This window comes from Dermacentor silvarum, chromosome 1 (genome assembly GCF_013339745.2).
Source record: "Dermacentor silvarum isolate Dsil-2018 chromosome 1, BIME_Dsil_1.4, whole genome shotgun sequence".
In the NCBI taxonomy this organism is placed as follows: domain Eukaryota; kingdom Metazoa; phylum Arthropoda; class Arachnida; order Ixodida; family Ixodidae; genus Dermacentor; species Dermacentor silvarum.
Genome location: NC_051154.1, coordinates 47,188,500 through 47,205,149, shown reverse-complemented (window position 1 = coordinate 47,205,149; position 16,650 = coordinate 47,188,500). Strand labels below are relative to the sequence as shown.

Here is a 16,650-nt window from a genome sequence, read left to right as displayed (position 1 = left end):
TGGCAGTCAGGCAGTGGTCCCACAGCGATCGTGGGCTTGATTTCCGTACCAAAATTAATTTATTATACACTGCGACATTTACTTTTTTATATTAGTCGCACAAGTACTAGTTAAGTTTGCGTCAATCACGTGGATGCTAATTTTCCTTTCATGAATTGCGAAGCGATGCAGCTGTATGACGAGCACACACACTTCGACACTGCGGAAATTTGCAGAGCACTGGAATAATGAACAACCGAAATCGTCGTGCAGCTATCTATAGCAAGCAAGTCTCAAGCGCGCAGTGCGAACTTCATCTGATGGATGGTTCATACCAATTCCAAGCTCTAGCGAAGTATCAGGGAAATCCTTTTCACACCATTTTTTCGACCTATACCGACAGCTTTCACACATCACATATAGGTTTAGCATAAGTACTATATTCCCGTCTCATGCAGTGTCTCTCTTCCGGCTACAACCTCCCTGACTTTGCCACATTATATATATATTTAAATATAAAAAAGTCGGCATCTCGCACACTCTAATAAGGGAACGGCGAACTCAAGATGTCGTCCCAATGTATTGGTACTTTCGCGGTGGTACTACGAATGTTTTGAATCACAATTTATCAAGTTCAATGTGACGATGGTGTTGAGAACAAGGAGCACGGGAAAGAGAATATATATATATATATATATATATAAAGGGAAACATTATCATCCACCCGATTGTAGCACGAGGCTACAAAGCAAACCCATACGGTAAGAGAGAGAGAGAGACAGTTCTTTTCAGATGTCTTTGAGCTGGGGCAGCATAAGTTGTCGAAGCGTGCAATGAACCAACATTAAACTGCACGTGTTTCAAGGTTTCGAAGCGTCGAACAACAATGTCAAACCACTGACTTCCCTGCACACCTACTATATACTCACCCAGTGTTACGCTACTCGTAATCAGGACCAGGAGTGCTGGCCCTCCCGCCTCTGTCTAAAGGCGGCTCCGCACGCAGAGGCGGACAGTATTCTTGTCCAGTGATTGAAGTCATTCGCACACACCGTCTCATTAAAAAAAAAAAAAAAAAGACCTTGAAGCTTAGCGCCTAAGCTTGATGTAGCAAGTCCCGTGTATACATTATATTGCTCTGCCCAGTCCTAACTGCCGTACCCGACGCCAGTACCAGGTAACAAAACACTATTTCTACTTTAACGTGAGCCAGCGACAATGTAGCGAGGTTCGTTATCACACGCGAGGGAAGGGTGCACATCCTAGCGACGGGAATAATCCGCTCGTTCCAAGGGAAGCGGACACGTCCTATAGCAGCGCTATTGGAGCAGCGACTGCGAAAAGCACCAGAGGCTAGACACGACAGAAGCCTCGCTGTGTCCGGTAGCACAAAGAGATTGCAAAAACGCATATTGTTAAGCCCGCCGCCAAAGGCGTGAGATGGCGGCGACGAACGCCGACAAAAGGGCCCCAGCCGCCCGAGTTCTGGAATGGCGAATGTGACTGCGCAGCTAAGCACCGGTCCGGGCGGACTCTCTTCTCACAAAGGCGAGGCGACGTGAGGCCGTCTTATCTTTCGAGAGGATTACGCACTCGTATTCCTTAAATCCAGCGGCTATAGCTTCCAGCTTCCGTGAGGGAAGGAATTCACATTCGCGGGAAAAGACGGCGCAGCTGCTGCGCAACGGGGAAAAGAAGGAAACATTTGCGCTGCAGGAACGGCTGCTCGCACCTTTCTCGCCGTTGGTGCACTCTTTCGGTCCCGCCTGCAGTCGTTCCAAAGAAGTCTGTCGCGTTTTAAATATTCCGACGTTTCTACTTTGGAGCTGTACACAGATATGATGGAAGCAAGAGAGTATTTCACACACGCATCCTGTCTTGTCGAATCTTAGCGCTCAAACATGACTCGTGGAGCGAATTGAAGCGCCTGTATACGTAACATTACGGACAGAGAAATAAACAAGGCGTGCTGAGACAGAACAAGAATCCAAAGAGCCATGCACAAGGACGAGGCTGCAGCCACGAGCGTAATGCTATTGCAAGTCCCATTCTGCATTTCCCCGACAAATCGCCCAACACTGGCGACTTCGGCTGGCGGCCTCATCGAAATGCAGCGCACTGGAGGAGAACCACTTGGCTATACTTCCGGGATCCGAGCCCTCCCGGCTTGTTAGCTGCCGAGACGCCCGCTGCTTGAAGTGCTTGAAGTGTAGTGAAATCAAGCAACACGCCATTACGGCAACGACTGCAGCAGGAGACCGTTGCACGAGAGAGCGACATGACGACGTTGGTTGAATCTATATGCCTCTAACGGCCGGTTCGTACAGCGAGCGACTCGCCTGCACAACAAAAACTGCAGGTCGTATAATGCAGCGAAGCCAAATCGCCTGTATCGACATCACTGGGCGAGACGAGACGCCCGCCTGAATGGCGCGAGCGCGGCATCCCCGGAGACGCGCATATTTTGATTCCCTCTGGCCGATCGGGCTTTAGCTGAAGTAGAGAGGCTGACTCCGAAATTACGTTTCCTTGTATATGTGAGTGATGCGAAAAACAAACGCGGCCCGTACTGCCGGGGCCCTGAATCTCCTGTCTCATATACGTGCATTTTCCTTGCCCCCGCTTTGCCTTGGTGCACAGCTGCGCCGTGCGTCGCCAATAGAGAGCGAACGCAGGCGGGCGCGCGCAAGTTTGGCCGGAGATCCACAATGGGCAAGCCAACAATGCAAACGGCGCTGAGCCAGACGACCCGGGCCCCCGTCGCGGCTGGTATTATAATGCGCGGCGCAATTTGTCCCGGAAGAGAAGAGCTTGGAGCGCGTGCGCGGAAAGAAGAGAAGAAATGGTGCAGAGGATGGGAAGAAGGGGAAAATAAAGAACAGAAAAAAATAAAAGAGAAAGTCCGCAATGGAAGCGAATGCGTGTCTGTCTGAGTATCAGTCCTCTTGGCGAAAAAGGGCAACGATCCAATATACGGCGGGAACTGCGGCCTGTCTTGACACAGTGTGCGCACACGCAGACTCGCAGAGGCGAAGAACCGCGCAGCGAGCAACTCGCGTGTGATGCCGCAAGGCAGCATGGACGCTGGCTAGGCCTGCATGTGTGGGAATTGACGGCAGAATGTGTGCCTGCTTATTAATTTCCGATTTCTGTGCACAACCCCATCAAACTTTGTTTATTTCGTTTCTGCCCCTCGGCTACTTTCAAAACTCTCCGCATGAATGCGTATTTGATTTTTCCTCCTGGCGTGGTGTGTGTGTTAGCCTTAAGAGCGCAAAAAGACGAAGACAGCAGAGAAAACGGCAGGACAGGCGTCTTCCTTGCGTTGTTAAGGCAAACATGCATTCGTACAATTTCGCCCAAATTTCAGTTCGTGTGTGTGCGTGTGTACGGAATTCTGTGTGCGTGCGCTAATAGTTGTTACGGTGTGCAGAGGGGTTCCTCGCGCAGAATTCCGAGAAGTGTATCTCGTCATGTCGCTACAGCAGTATGACTTAATAATTAAACACGAGTACACTGCATTTTACTTGAGAGATCGCTGTGACAATTGATGATCTCTGGAAGAGGTCTTTGTCCTGTGCCGTACTTAATGCTCAATAATGTTCTTGTTAGTGATGGTGCTATCACGAAACGGTTATCTACTGCTGAAGCATTGTTTCGTGCCCGCTGCTCGCAGTCACACATCAGGTGAAGTAAGACACCGGAGCAGCTCGAATTCTGGACTTGCGAAAGCCCGCGATGGCAGCCAATAAGCTAGCTGTGCACTATTCTCTGAAAGAATTGCGATGACCAATCTAACTGGTTTTTACGGAAATATACAAAATTAGGAAATGGGAACGGGAGACCTATAATAGCTGCGCTAGGCCGTTAAGAACGTAAAGCGTTTTGGTCGTGCACTTCGTTGTCTAAACAAAACTGTTATGAAGGTCACGTTGTTCAAGCGAGATGCATGCTGCGCGTAAATGATCCGAAAAAATTGGTACGCATTGTTTATAACCCCTCAAATACAGTAGCCGCTTGCTGTGACCATACATATACACTGACCTTCAACGCCCGTGCCCCACACTTTGCAGGCAACAGTACTTTCGAGTGAAGTGCAGCGTAATCATGCATTGCTATGGGCGGTGGCCTCGATCGCTCGCTCGATAAGAGAATAAATCTCAAGGAAGAGCACTTTGGTGTTCCGTCGATTGGGCGGATTTTTCGCGTGTTCAACGTTGGTTTGAGGGCAACCAGCAAATTTAAATGCAACTCTGCCTGTCGCCCCCCCCCCCCCCCAAAAAAAAAAAAAAAAAAAGCTGTTTCATTTTTTCAAATTATTGGTCGATAAATAAGTTTTCGGTTTTTGCTGCTTTCATTGCTTAGCTCTCTTAGAAGATGCGCTAAAGCGAGAGAGCGAAATTATCTTCTTTTTTTTTTCGACCAAGTGATTTTGTTGGTTTCCTGTAAAACATGCCGCTGGCTTTGCGTAGAGAGCAAGTCTAACAAATTATAGACGAATGATAAAGCGCCAACAATGTGACAGGTGGGCACCATGACATGGCAAACAGGTGGAACTCCCATATTTTCCGTATTTTCTGATAGATTTGTCATAGTATGCTAATCAAACATAAATATAATGACGAAGCTATAGCTCAGAGGCACTGCAGAAAATTGCTTTCGTGTATCATAACGTTTTCACCATCCTTATCGCGTTGTCTAAAGACTAAGCTTGCTGTAATGGTGCACACGAGTACATGTCATGCCGATCCACGAACACCGTACTCGCTGCAAAAAAGCTACCAATATTAAAAGAAAGAGAAACATAAAATGTTACGCCGTTGCACAGGTGGGAAAGAAAAGGGAGGCAGAGTTGCAGGTGAGAGCGAAGCTGTGACGTGGGCCATGTGGACGAGCGATGAAAGTGATTAGTGTGGAAGAGCACGCGCGCCGAAAACGGCGGCAAACGGGTTGCCAATTTCACTTGGCGGGATTTTGGCGCCCACACGTATAGTGTACGTGCCTTCCTGCTTGCCAAGCAGATTTCGCAACAGCAGCGTCAAAGGATGTCTGTTGCCGATCCTTCAAACACGCTGTGACGGTGCAAGCAGTAGCACAAAATGACTTTTTTTTTTTTGTTTCCTCGAGGGCGGCATCCGGTGTCTTCGGAGCTATGAATACCACCGAAAATTTGCTACCGCGTCTCGGGTCGGGCTTTCCGGCGATGCGCCCGACCAAATTAAGCCGCAAACGACAGCGCGTTGGCAGCAGACTGCCTCGAATTTACGGAGCCATCGCAGCGCGAACGGCATTACGCAGCGCTTGGCGGTATACACTCGCGTCACTGGGAAAGCGAACGAGCCTTTCCAGTGACAGCGGCCAAAAAGCAGCGGCGCGAGCTTTGCGGCCGCCGGTCTTGGCAGGCCCGAGAGAATCGCCGCGCCAGGGGCCCCCGCGTGGCCCGCGGCGCGCGTAAATCAGTCAAGCCGCGGTCTGGTGCTCCAGTTAAACGAACGCGCGCTCCGGGGCCCCCGCGCCGCCGGGCCCAGACGCAAAACCGCAGAAAGACGGGCCAATGAAAACGCCGTTTGATCCCGCTACCGTCCCTGGGGCTCCCTTTTTCATAATATTTATTCCCCGCGTCATTAAATATTTTTTCTTTCTTCTTCTTCTTGTTTCCCGGCAGCAGTCTCTTTTAATGAAGACGGGCGAGAAAAAAGGAAGGGATGATGGGAAAAAAAAAAAAAAAGAATCGAGCTGCTCCGAGCCAGAAAAGAAAGAGCAAGAGAAATGCGCGCGGGCCATGGATTTCCCTCACCTCGTCATTTCTGGTTCGTCTCGATCTTCGTCCCAGAAAAGAATGGGCCAGGGGGGTCGCCGGCGACGGCTCCGGTGGCGAGGATTCGGAATAAATGTTTACGCGCCAAAACCACCGAGCTATCGGCCCACCCCACTTCCAACTGTTTTTACTTTCGTTTTTTTCCACCCTCTCAGCGCCGCAAAACAAAACGCGGCTGTAAACCAGCGACCGCTCGTGCCCCCCCTCCCCTCCTCCCCGGTTGCGATTTATAGGAGGCAATCGCGCCCGCAAGCAGGTGCACCTTTCTCCCGCTTTCTCGTCTTTTCTTTTTCTCTCAACCCCTTGCCTACCAATTCGACGCAACTTATTTTCCAGCATTTCTGGCGGCGCGCGCGCTCTTGACCCCTGGCTTTTGTGTTGCTCGGGCGCCTGAGACTAAACACAGGGCGCAGTCTTGAAACAAATTTGCGCGCTCCTGGCCCCATGGGTGTTGACCCAAGGCTCTTGGGCGTGTTGCAACACTGTTGTAGAAGCCGGCAGCTCCCGCCGCTTGTCTGCCGCACGCGCAGACGCCACGCGAGCAGCGGCGCAGACCCGCCGGCCGCGCGGCCCTCTGCCAAGGAAAACCCTGCAAGCCGCAGCAACACACGCAGCAGGCGCCTCCTCGGGTATTGCGGCCGTACCGGCTGTCATTTTGCGCGTCTCGGTAGCCACTGCATTTTTTGCGGTGCCATCAGGCCGGCACACACGAGCGAGAAACAAAAGGAGAGCTCCCGCCGATGCAGCAGTCCCGAAGACCCGAGGAATCGTGTGTGCATGCACGTCTCATGCACAGGCCAACGAAACTTCGTTCCAATAAAGCGCCAGTGGAATGGTGATTGACACTTTAGCCCAGAGTGCACCGACAGTTGAGTCTACTCTTAGAGAGACTTGTGATGGGTAGCTAGAGTATCTTTTATAAAAGCAGTCACATAGACTCTTCATTGTCACTGAAAAAGCCTGAGGTGCTTCAGACCAGTCTCTGACGCTTCTATACATAAACCGTATATGTGCCCCTGCTTCGACGTTGTTGCAATTCTTTTACTTCAACGTATACTGCAATGTATGGTGGAAGTGGTTGCATGGGAAAATTGAAGTAGAGTGAAGGGCGTAAAGTAATAAACTGAAATTATGAATTGTCCCTCCCGTAGGAAGTCCAGGAGTGAGTTTTACGTGGTTTTTAATAGTGGCCGTGCTTCCGGCCGGCAACGCCCACTCTTGGAAAGCGTTGGCTGTATACATCGCGGCCCTGCAATGATATCTTGCAAAGGCAACATTACTTGTTCATCTAGTGATACGCTGACACTGCTGAATGCTGTAGACTAACAATGTGTATAAACTTGTGCAGTGGCAGAGGCGTTTTGCAGCCGATCAGAGCATCGTTCCGACCAACCAGTGGCGTATTTTCGTCAGCAGCGAAAGAAAGCAGAAGAACGTTTGTTTACTGAGGACTGAGCAAGGGACAAATGAAGGTTGGGTACGAAAGGCAATGGACGGATAAAAGCCGATCCGATGTCTGTGGGATTTTAAGTCGCGTTATATACGTGTGTCAGTTGGTGTATTGCATCTTTTGCCTGACGTCACGCAGTTGCGATGGGATAATCGAAGCAACGACATCTCTTGGTTGGCGGCTGATTTGGCCTTAGGTGCTTTAACGAGCAGCAAGACGTTACTGTTTCCTACCGGGTTGCGGCTGAACGCGTATATGTCGTTTACCAGGGCGACCGCTATAGTTACAAGCAGAGTCAAAGCGCGACATATCTATAGGAGCTATTTGTGCGTACGCAAGAGAAATAGCAGCTTCAATGTGGTGATATACTTTCCCATTCGTTAGTGCGCTTATGCTGTCTTTTAATTGAAACTTCGAATGCTGAGCTTTATCACATTGCATTGGGCCAGTTGGTTCGACATGATGCAATACCAGTGCTAGCTAAGAAACAGGGGCGCGAGACGAAGTGCTGCTATATAAGCTCAAGGTCGCGGGTTCGAGCATGGACGCGGTGGTCACATTTCGATGGGGGCGAAATGCAAAGACATTCGTGTACTTAGATTTAGGTACACTTTCAAGAACCCCATGTGGTCTAAATTAAACCAGAGCCCGCCCCCCTCGTTCTCCCCCTGCCCCGCTCCCACCAAAGCGCGCCTCATCAGATCGTGGTTTTTTGGCAAGTAAAACCTCCTAATTTAATTATTTTTAAAATTAATTCTCGTGTCCCTGTCTCCTATAGAGCTGGTACCGTATCTGAAGGTTATGTTTTAGTAACATGGTGTTACATAACCGTCAGGAGACATATGGCACGACGCGGAGTCCGATGGCTACTTTGACTGAATTGGAACTTTTTGGAGTACGTTAAAACGTGTTGGAAACTTATTGACCGCCGTCGCCTGTATCAGTAGTCAGACGCTAGTATTAATTGCGGTGGAAAAGACGCGAAAACAAGTCAGGAAACGATCGCGTCTTTTCCACCGCAAGAAGTATGAACCCCCAGCAACAAGTATACTAAGACGCTAGTATGCCGCGCCGTGCTACTGCCCGAGAAAAAAAAAAGAAATAAGAAAAAGAAATAAGGAAGGAACAGTGCTTCAAGATGATGTTTACGACACATGGGTATGGAGGTTCTTTCCCCTTATATGTCTAGACCGTCTTGCTCCAGCTGAACTGCCACACGAGCCTGCAGAGCCACAGGCTGCCACCCATTTTTAAGAAAACAAACGAGTCTGTCAGAAAGCGCCGTGTTTAGGCTCACATTTAACGGGTATTTGTCAATGAAGACAGCTTTGGAAACAATTCTTTCGCAGAAATTATTTATGGGCTCATTTCACGCTAGCGGCTCGGCGCTTCGCGGAAGTATATAAGCGTACGGTACACTTCCGTGCAGGGCGTACGTGCGTAGAAGGCGAACCATCGTCGCCGTTGTTTAGCCCATGATTCCCCAACATGAGCCGTGACAAGGGGCATTTGCGAGCTTTGGCCGACTAAACTCTAGGCGCAAAGAAAACAACTGTATAGGATAGCACAAGCGACGATTTACGGCATAAGACGCACTTCAAGAGATTCACGAATGCTCATGGCGCAAAAATTAAAGCACAGAGTTTCCATGCAGTTCACGCCGTCAAGTTGAAGCAGCGCCTACCGTCGAGGTCACGAAGAAAGTGTGCGTGCGTGCGTACGATAACACAAAAAGAAGATACAAAAAGGAAAACCTGGGATATGCAGCATCTCCACGGAAAGATTATTCTTCACACTTGTTTGGTATTCTTCATATCGTAATATCACTCCTTTGGCCATCTGGTGCACGGCTGAATTCTAATCAGTAGATGCTCGCCACATCACACATATATACGTTAAGCCAAGCACCCTGGCAGCAGCTGCGCTTCGTTTCAGGCTTCTCGGCCTTGCCACATTTTGCAAATGATAGCGTAATCTTCACTTCGCGCCGCGGGTGTTCCGACACTTTCAGGCGCCCCGGAAGCATAAGGAGGGGAATAAAAGCAGGTCACTGCCAGCGAGCAGTAGAGGCAGAAATTTCAGGGCCTCTCTCCCGCCAGCTGCATTCCTCGGCAGCAGCATAAGCGCGCGCGCTGCACGAAGAGTCCCCGAACGCTGTCAGCCTTGCCTAATTGAGCTATTCTTCATCCGGACAGTCCAGGCCGAAAAGCAAGCTCTCCCGCTCGCAGACACTATAGCTCAACTCGCCCGGGGTCGCGGCCGCAGTTTATCATCGATGTTCGGAATCGCTGCGCGGTCTAGCATCTCTCCATCTTTTCTTCTTTCTCCCCTCGCCTTTTCAACCGCAGCAGGATTATGCCATCTCTTAAACAAGGTCATCACAAATGACCCCCCACCCCCTTCCTAGTCTCAGGGCAAACCAGTTTGCTTCCTTAAAAGTGCGCCTATTTGAAGGGTTTCACCTTGGAAAGTGCAATTACGGAATTGCGCCAGTCTCGATGCGCCCCTCCATCACAACTCGGCCGAGGAAACACGTCACGTTCACTACTAGCTCGCGTGCATGCATGCACACGTGCTCTTCCAGGTCTTCCGCATCTGCGCTCTCTCAGGCCTTCCGCCTGGCGAGTCTCGCATCTTACTCAAGATGACCAACGCCCTCGTCTCTGCTAGCTAGCCATCAACGCTAACTTACAAACCCTCTCAGCCTCCTCTACTCTCTTCCTTATGTATTTATGGCTATAGTTTTCGAGGGAAATGTTAATCCATCGATCACTTACCACGGCGGGCTTCAGGCTGTTCTGCCGCCCCTTTTATTCTCGTGAAAATGCCTATAGACAATTTGGCACTAACTCGACGATACTCCGCTTGGACAACCACGACAACGCTTTTTACCAGGTCCGCACTTCGTCTCATTGTATCAAAAGCCTCCGGTGCAACCGCGCTGCGATCAGCTTCTGCTCGATTAAAAACAAATTATTTGCTAAGCAGGTTTATTCAATGTCCCGAAAATGTATGTTTCGATATCGATATCCCGAAATGCGTGCCGCCGCACACGGCTACATAGTATGCTCAGACACGCTACACACGACGACAGCGCCCATCTTCTATATCATGTGCGCAGCATGCTCCCTGCTTGGCAAGTTTGAAGAGCTGGGTAGTTTCTGACTTTCTGTCAAAGGCCATGGCGAGGTTGCTGCCGAGCCCGTGTAACTAGTTTGCACACCTCGCGATGGAACTGTGTACAATAATCATTTCCAGCACCAACTTGCATGCCCGTCGCTTTGTCCTTAACAATTTCTTATCTTGTGCGCGGTTGTGCTCCAGTCGTTTTGCCTGCGCGTTTCTATATAGCCGTGTTTGTTCATTTCCTAGGCGACCGCATTTCCGCGTTTTTTCTGGGTCGCGTGCAGACCCCCCGCAAGGCGCATATAGCGCTCGGCATGTACTGCTCGACACCGTCAAAGGCTGTGTGATTAATGGAGTGTGCGTGGGCAGCGCACGTCCCGCGCGACCGGAGAAGTGGATTCCGCGGTGCATCCAACGACGAAAAATGACCAATAGGCCCCACAGCCCGAACATGCCGTGGGGTCGCGTGGGCGACAGCCGGACGGTCTCTATCTGAGCTGCCACGACTGACGAAGATTAAACGCGGCGCGCGCATTAGGAATAAACGCTCGCTCACAAGAACGTGGGCCATTCAGTATTAAAAGGAATGCCGCTTTTTATTGTATTCTGCAGGTACTGGACATATTCTTCTTTGCTTGGCTGAGAAAACAACGTCGGCACAATACACCAATTTGTACATTACAAACTATATTACCAGGGCAGTTCCGCGGTATCAATCAGTTAACTTATCTTAGGCAGCTCTGCCTTAACCGGGTAGCTACAACACGAAACGCACTTTGTTTTTGCCAGTCTCTAAAGCCAGCTTCCAAGCATTTCGTGTCCCGACGCTATATTTATATAATTTCATCGCACAACATGTGGCTTTGCTGACAAACGTGACAACGAGAAGACTGTTGCAGAGAGAGAAAAAAACAACAACATTATATATGAGAGGATTCTAGTCCAAGTTGAGAGGAACAGAATGCACTTCCGAATCGTGTTTTTATCATGTGCGCACCGATTGGATATTAAAAGTATTACTAAAGTTTCAGAGCCCACGGTTTTAAGGGTGTGAAATCGATGCGCTTACAATTGCAACGCATACACGCGACAAATGATGACTTTGACAACAAAGTTAAAAGGCAACCACGAGCGCGTGAGTATTTTCAGAGAAAAAATACATGCATGGGGAGGCGTGGATGACACTGGTGTTTCATTCGGAGAGCTCGTTTTTATTGAGGTCGTAATAAAAGCGATTCTTCATCAGAGAACACCAGTGCGTGCCGCAGGGTATTCGCACGGTCGAATTCTCTCTTTTCAACCCGCTACCCCTTCCCCCACTAAACGGTAGCAAACCAGACGCGCGTCCGGTTAATAACATCCCTGCCTTTCCTTCCTTCCTTCTCGTTCTCTCTCTCTTTGAAACCACGACTTCTGTACCACAACGAAAACGGTATTGAGGTCATTAAAAACCTGTAAGTCAAGTAATGGAAGTTATTAAGAGGAATAGCTTGACACTACAACGTTAAAATTGGGTGAATTATCACATGTTTTGTTTATATCAATTGCTATTACATTGACAGTGCCTACGTCACCAGCAGTCTTGTGTAGGTATAGCATGAACATTGTGCGACACACTGTTTCAGTCTTTTTTACTGCTTACTTTTTTCTCGCCTCGAGTCCCAGAAACGACTCCAAGCACGGTGTCACCCGCCGCGATGGCTCAGCAGCTGTAACACTGTGCTGCTAAGCTCAAGGTCTAGGGTTCGATCCCCCGCCGCGGTGGCCACTTTCCGACTAGTGCGGAATCGAAAAGCACCCGTGCACCGTTCTCTGGGTGCACGTTAGAACATCGAAGTAGTCGAAACTTATATGCCTGTCACAGCTGTCCCCGATTCGTCGTCGGCGCGAAGTCGATCGACGGGGTAGACAAGCTGGTTGGTCGTTCCGTACGCAAGCGAACAGAGTGAAGAGAGTCAGAGTCGGGAGTAAAAAAAAAAAAAAAAAAAAAAAAAAAAAAAAAAAAAAAAAAAAAAAGATATTTATCGGCGGATAAATATACACAAATCAATAAAATAAAATAATAAAAAAACACAAGACACACTAACACACCTGAACCTAATATATCACAATGATGAAGACAATAAATACGAACAATTAACAGTAGATATCAAAATGAAACAGTGCGAGGATCAAATACACAAGAATACACTTAACAGTATTTCACTAAAGCAAAGTTCAAAAGAATTCAAAGTTCAAAAGAAAACAAACAAACGATGTCATACGCGTGGCCGGGCAGCAGCAGCAAGTCCAATATACCGTGAAGTCGGTGCACAAAGCTTTCCCGAAGAATGCTGGCGGTCCGATCTTGTCGATGTGGATGCGAATTGCTGAGCTGGGTTTCCCGGGAGTCTAGGTCTGACGACTTCCCTCAAGCAGGTTGAGCTAACTTGAGGTGAACTACCATGAGCTTCGTTGCAGACGCTGGTTTGACGTCTCGTACGTCAACAAGTTCCTCGGAGTTCCGACGTGGCCAGGCGGCCCAGGCGATACTGGACGGCACTAGCCCCCCGACGGCTTCTCAGCAGCGCATAGGTTCAGCTTCTAGACTAATCAGCAGGGCCCAAAACCTGCGCTTAAATAGCCTCTCCTTTCCCTAGTTCCCTATGTAGGGAAACTGCCGCTATGTAGAGTTCTCCGAATTCAGGGCTCTTTGCTCCCAACAATCTTGGCCGCGTCCCTTTCACCATGGACGAAGAACCGCAGGTTCTCCTCTCTCCCAATGTCAAGGACCAAGGTGGACCACGCAGACGTACACGCACACTTCTGGGTCCGTAATCGGCGTGTCGCGTCTGGAATCAAGATGGCAGCCCGAGCGGCCACGACGCTTTTGACGCCCGTAATTCGGCGTGTCGATGTTGAATAAATTATACGCTGCACAGTCAGGAGCCCACGTTTTTGACGCTCGTAATTCGGCGTGTCATTAATCAGCGTCCAAACCCTTCGAAAATATGCCGCTCCGCGACAATGCCCCTCTCATGATATGTCCGACATCATGATTAGTTTGGCTGGCACCTGTGCTTACGCATAGTTTTAGCGTAAGAACTTTTTTTTCTGAATAGGGGCCCAGATCACTGATGGGAGTCACCACGGAACTGTTGTTAAGCCATCCCGCGTCCTTCCAGCAGGAAGTACTATATATTATAAAGGGACACTCTTGTGCTTTTCTGCTATAATGTTTTTCAGCAGGCTCCCCTGCAGAAGATGTATCATCATCATCAGCCTATATTTATGTCCACTGCAGGGCGAAGGCCTCTCCCTGCGATCTCCAATTACCCCTGTCTTGCGCTAGCTGATTCCAACTTGCACCTGCAAATTTCCTAACTTCATCACCCCACCTAGTTTTCTGCCGTCCTCGACTGCGCTTCCCTTCTCTTGGTATCCATTCTGTAAGTCTAATAGTCCACGGGTTATCCATCCTACGCATTACGTGGCCTGCCCAGCTCCATTTTTTTTTCTCTTAATGTAAATTAGAATATCGGCTGTCCCCGTTTGCTCTCTGATCCACACCGCTCTCTTCCTGTCTCTTAACGGTAGGCCTAACATGTTTCGTTCCATCGCTCTTTGTGCGGTCCTTAACTTGTTCTCGAGCTTCTTTGTTAACCTCCAAGTTGCTGCCCCATATATCTTAGCACCGGTAGAACGCAGGATATATATAGTGAGCGCCAAATGCGCGGGATTATGGCGTCAAGCTTTCCGTCAGAACCCCCACAGTAAGCTCTTAAACCTATCTCAGGGCGGAAGCTTTGTTGCGAAGCGTTCGTGCCAGACAGGCTATACTCACAAGGTGAAGAAGTGCGCGCCGCAGCTTTGGTGCCCAGTGGACACCGGCTATACTCTATACGACGCGTCGTTTACCGTAGAGACTCGTGTAAGGACCGCACTTTCTTTTCACAATTTTGTTGAGGTGTGGCCCTTGCACGGGACCGCACCTTTTGATAAAAATGGTGCCGGCGCAGCCAGCGGTTTGTGCAGACCCCGGATCTTGTGCACACCTTGGCTCTCGCCATCTATAGTAGCGGCACGCGGAAGTACGCAGCGCGCGAAAATTCACCGATGCGCGCTCGTGGCATAGGGGCACCGAACGCGATTGCTTCGGCATTAGAAATTTTTTTCTCAGAATTTTGGGCTGCCAATTGTTGGGGGTGCGGCCCTTACACGAGTCTATACAGTAGTTGCTGCGACGCGATAGGATTGGTTCTAAACAGCGAAAACGAACTATGCGTGCGTGCGTATACTCACTGCGGCACTCGGGGCAACAGGTGCCGGGTGTCTGGGCGATTCGGCTTGGCGGGCATGGCAGCACTGGGCACGACTTCTTAGTGCACGTCACGCGCCCATCCTGCGAGAAATGGATAAACGCGCGCGTGCTCAGAAAGAAAGCAGCGTATAGGACCCACAAGTGCACTTTAAAACATACACATGTAGTTAGGCTCCTGTCGAGGGTTCCTAATTTTCCGGCCCACATAAGTTAGCGAGCTCTTGGCTTCTGCTAGGCTTCGTTGTTTGTTCGTTCGCGTTTATTTGCCGCAACGCCTGCAGTGGTGGTCCAGTTCGACAACGAGGTCGCACGACCCAATCTCAGTCGTGACGATCGCCGTATGAGAGGGCGTGGAATGCAAAAACACTGCTGTACTTTGACCTAGGCACATGTTAAAGAACTTCCATATGTTGAGGATTGATCCGGACTCCTTCATTACGGCACCCCTCATAGTCGACAGGGCAGTTGTCGAAGGTTAGACGCCATCAATCATTTATCAAACGAGCAAAACAGACCAAACTGTCAAACTCACCGGCTAGTTGACTTACTGATGAGATAAATAAACTGTTTGAATTGCCAACTAACTAAACGAGTGAATGAATGATAATGCTGTCATCTGCATACTTTAGGGTCATTTTTATGGATATACAGCATCAGATGAAGGGGATATATGGAAGTCAAGAGGTTCTTAGCGTAGTGTTTCCAATCTGGTTACTGGTTTTCTCATTCATAATCGCCAGTTCACACGCTGGTTTCGCGTGAATTAGTCAAGTATGTATACCGCACCGTAAGAAAGAGAAAAGTTTAAACGAAGCAACTCAGAACAACACAGCGCCCAGCGCCGGGCTAACAAACGCCCAGAAGGCTCTCGCGCACGCTGGCGCTGGTCTGGGAGCGTCAATTGCCTCCGTGTATTCTGTGCACCCGAGCAAATCTTCGAGTTCCAGAAACAGAGTGTCCTTGCCAGCTTGGAGCAATTCCAACCCAGTCGTGGTCCTCCGTGATAAATGTTCCCTCACGAGCCATTCCCGCAGATCGCGCACAAAGAGGCAAAATATCAAGCTTGCTCGTACGCGCGCGTGCCCATACGGGAGTGGAGAGAAGGAAAAAAAAAGAAAAAAAAAATAGCACGCGGGCTTCACTTACCGCTGCGAAGCGCAACGCGACGTCGTGCAGTCTGTGGTGACGCACCTGCCGCAAATTCCGTGCGTCGTAAAGTAGCGTGCAGTGGCTTCAAGTGACATTATGCCACGTGGCCACACTTATTCTTGACATGCCGTTGGCCAAGCTGGAGCGAAAAACACCTAATTGGATTTGGCATGCAGCTCATGCTATATAGCAAACGTTGCGAGGCCTACCGGTCTATAACGTCCGAAAGAACGGTAGGTAAGCTGGCGTGGCGCCGTCCGTTGCAAGCCGATGCAAACACGTGGGTATTTGTTGCTCTCCCGCCCCATGACCACGTGCAGGGCGCGCTTTGTAGCGAGGTTTGTTTTCAGAGCCACGGACCGCATATGCATGCATATGAAGGCGGCATGAGCTTCCACATGCGCATTTTTAGTGTTTTATTTCTCGTCTCTCTTTTCCACATTGCTTGCCGACTGGTATAGTTTATTAATTGTTCACGACTTTTCAGGACGTCCACTCTTTAGAAAGCAAGCTTGACATTTCACAAGTATGAAACAAAGATCGTGAAAAGAAGAGGCAATGTCACCTGTGGAGCGTGGCGCCTAGTACATCTAGAAGCAGAGGCGTCGTATGTTTAATTCAACGCGCGTAGCGTTGCAAATACTTTTGTAAGACACTCTGTGAAAGGGATGGTGTCGTTCAGATATGAATAAGTTTATGCGGAACGAACGTGACTCCAGACACCCTTGAATAAGTCATACCTAGTGGCGTAACAATCACGGAATAAAGAAGCGCAGAAAACTATACGGCTGCGTTGTACATATAGACTTCGAGGTTTCTCATACATAT

General features: G+C 49.4%; 1 protein-coding gene across 2 annotated transcripts in view; it reads right to left on the bottom strand.

Moving 5' to 3' along the window:
- The window catches only part of LOC119462234 (BMP-binding endothelial regulator protein), a 222,450-nt gene that overhangs the window by 54,539 nt on the left and 151,261 nt on the right, over positions 1 to 16,650 (bottom strand). For both annotated transcript variants that reach the window (XM_037723583.2, XM_037723590.2), the window contains one exon: positions 14,655 to 14,754. In XM_037723583.2, the coding sequence (XP_037579511.1) occupies positions 14,655 to 14,754 (100 nt within the window). The remainder of the gene's footprint in view (positions 1 to 14,654; positions 14,755 to 16,650) is intronic.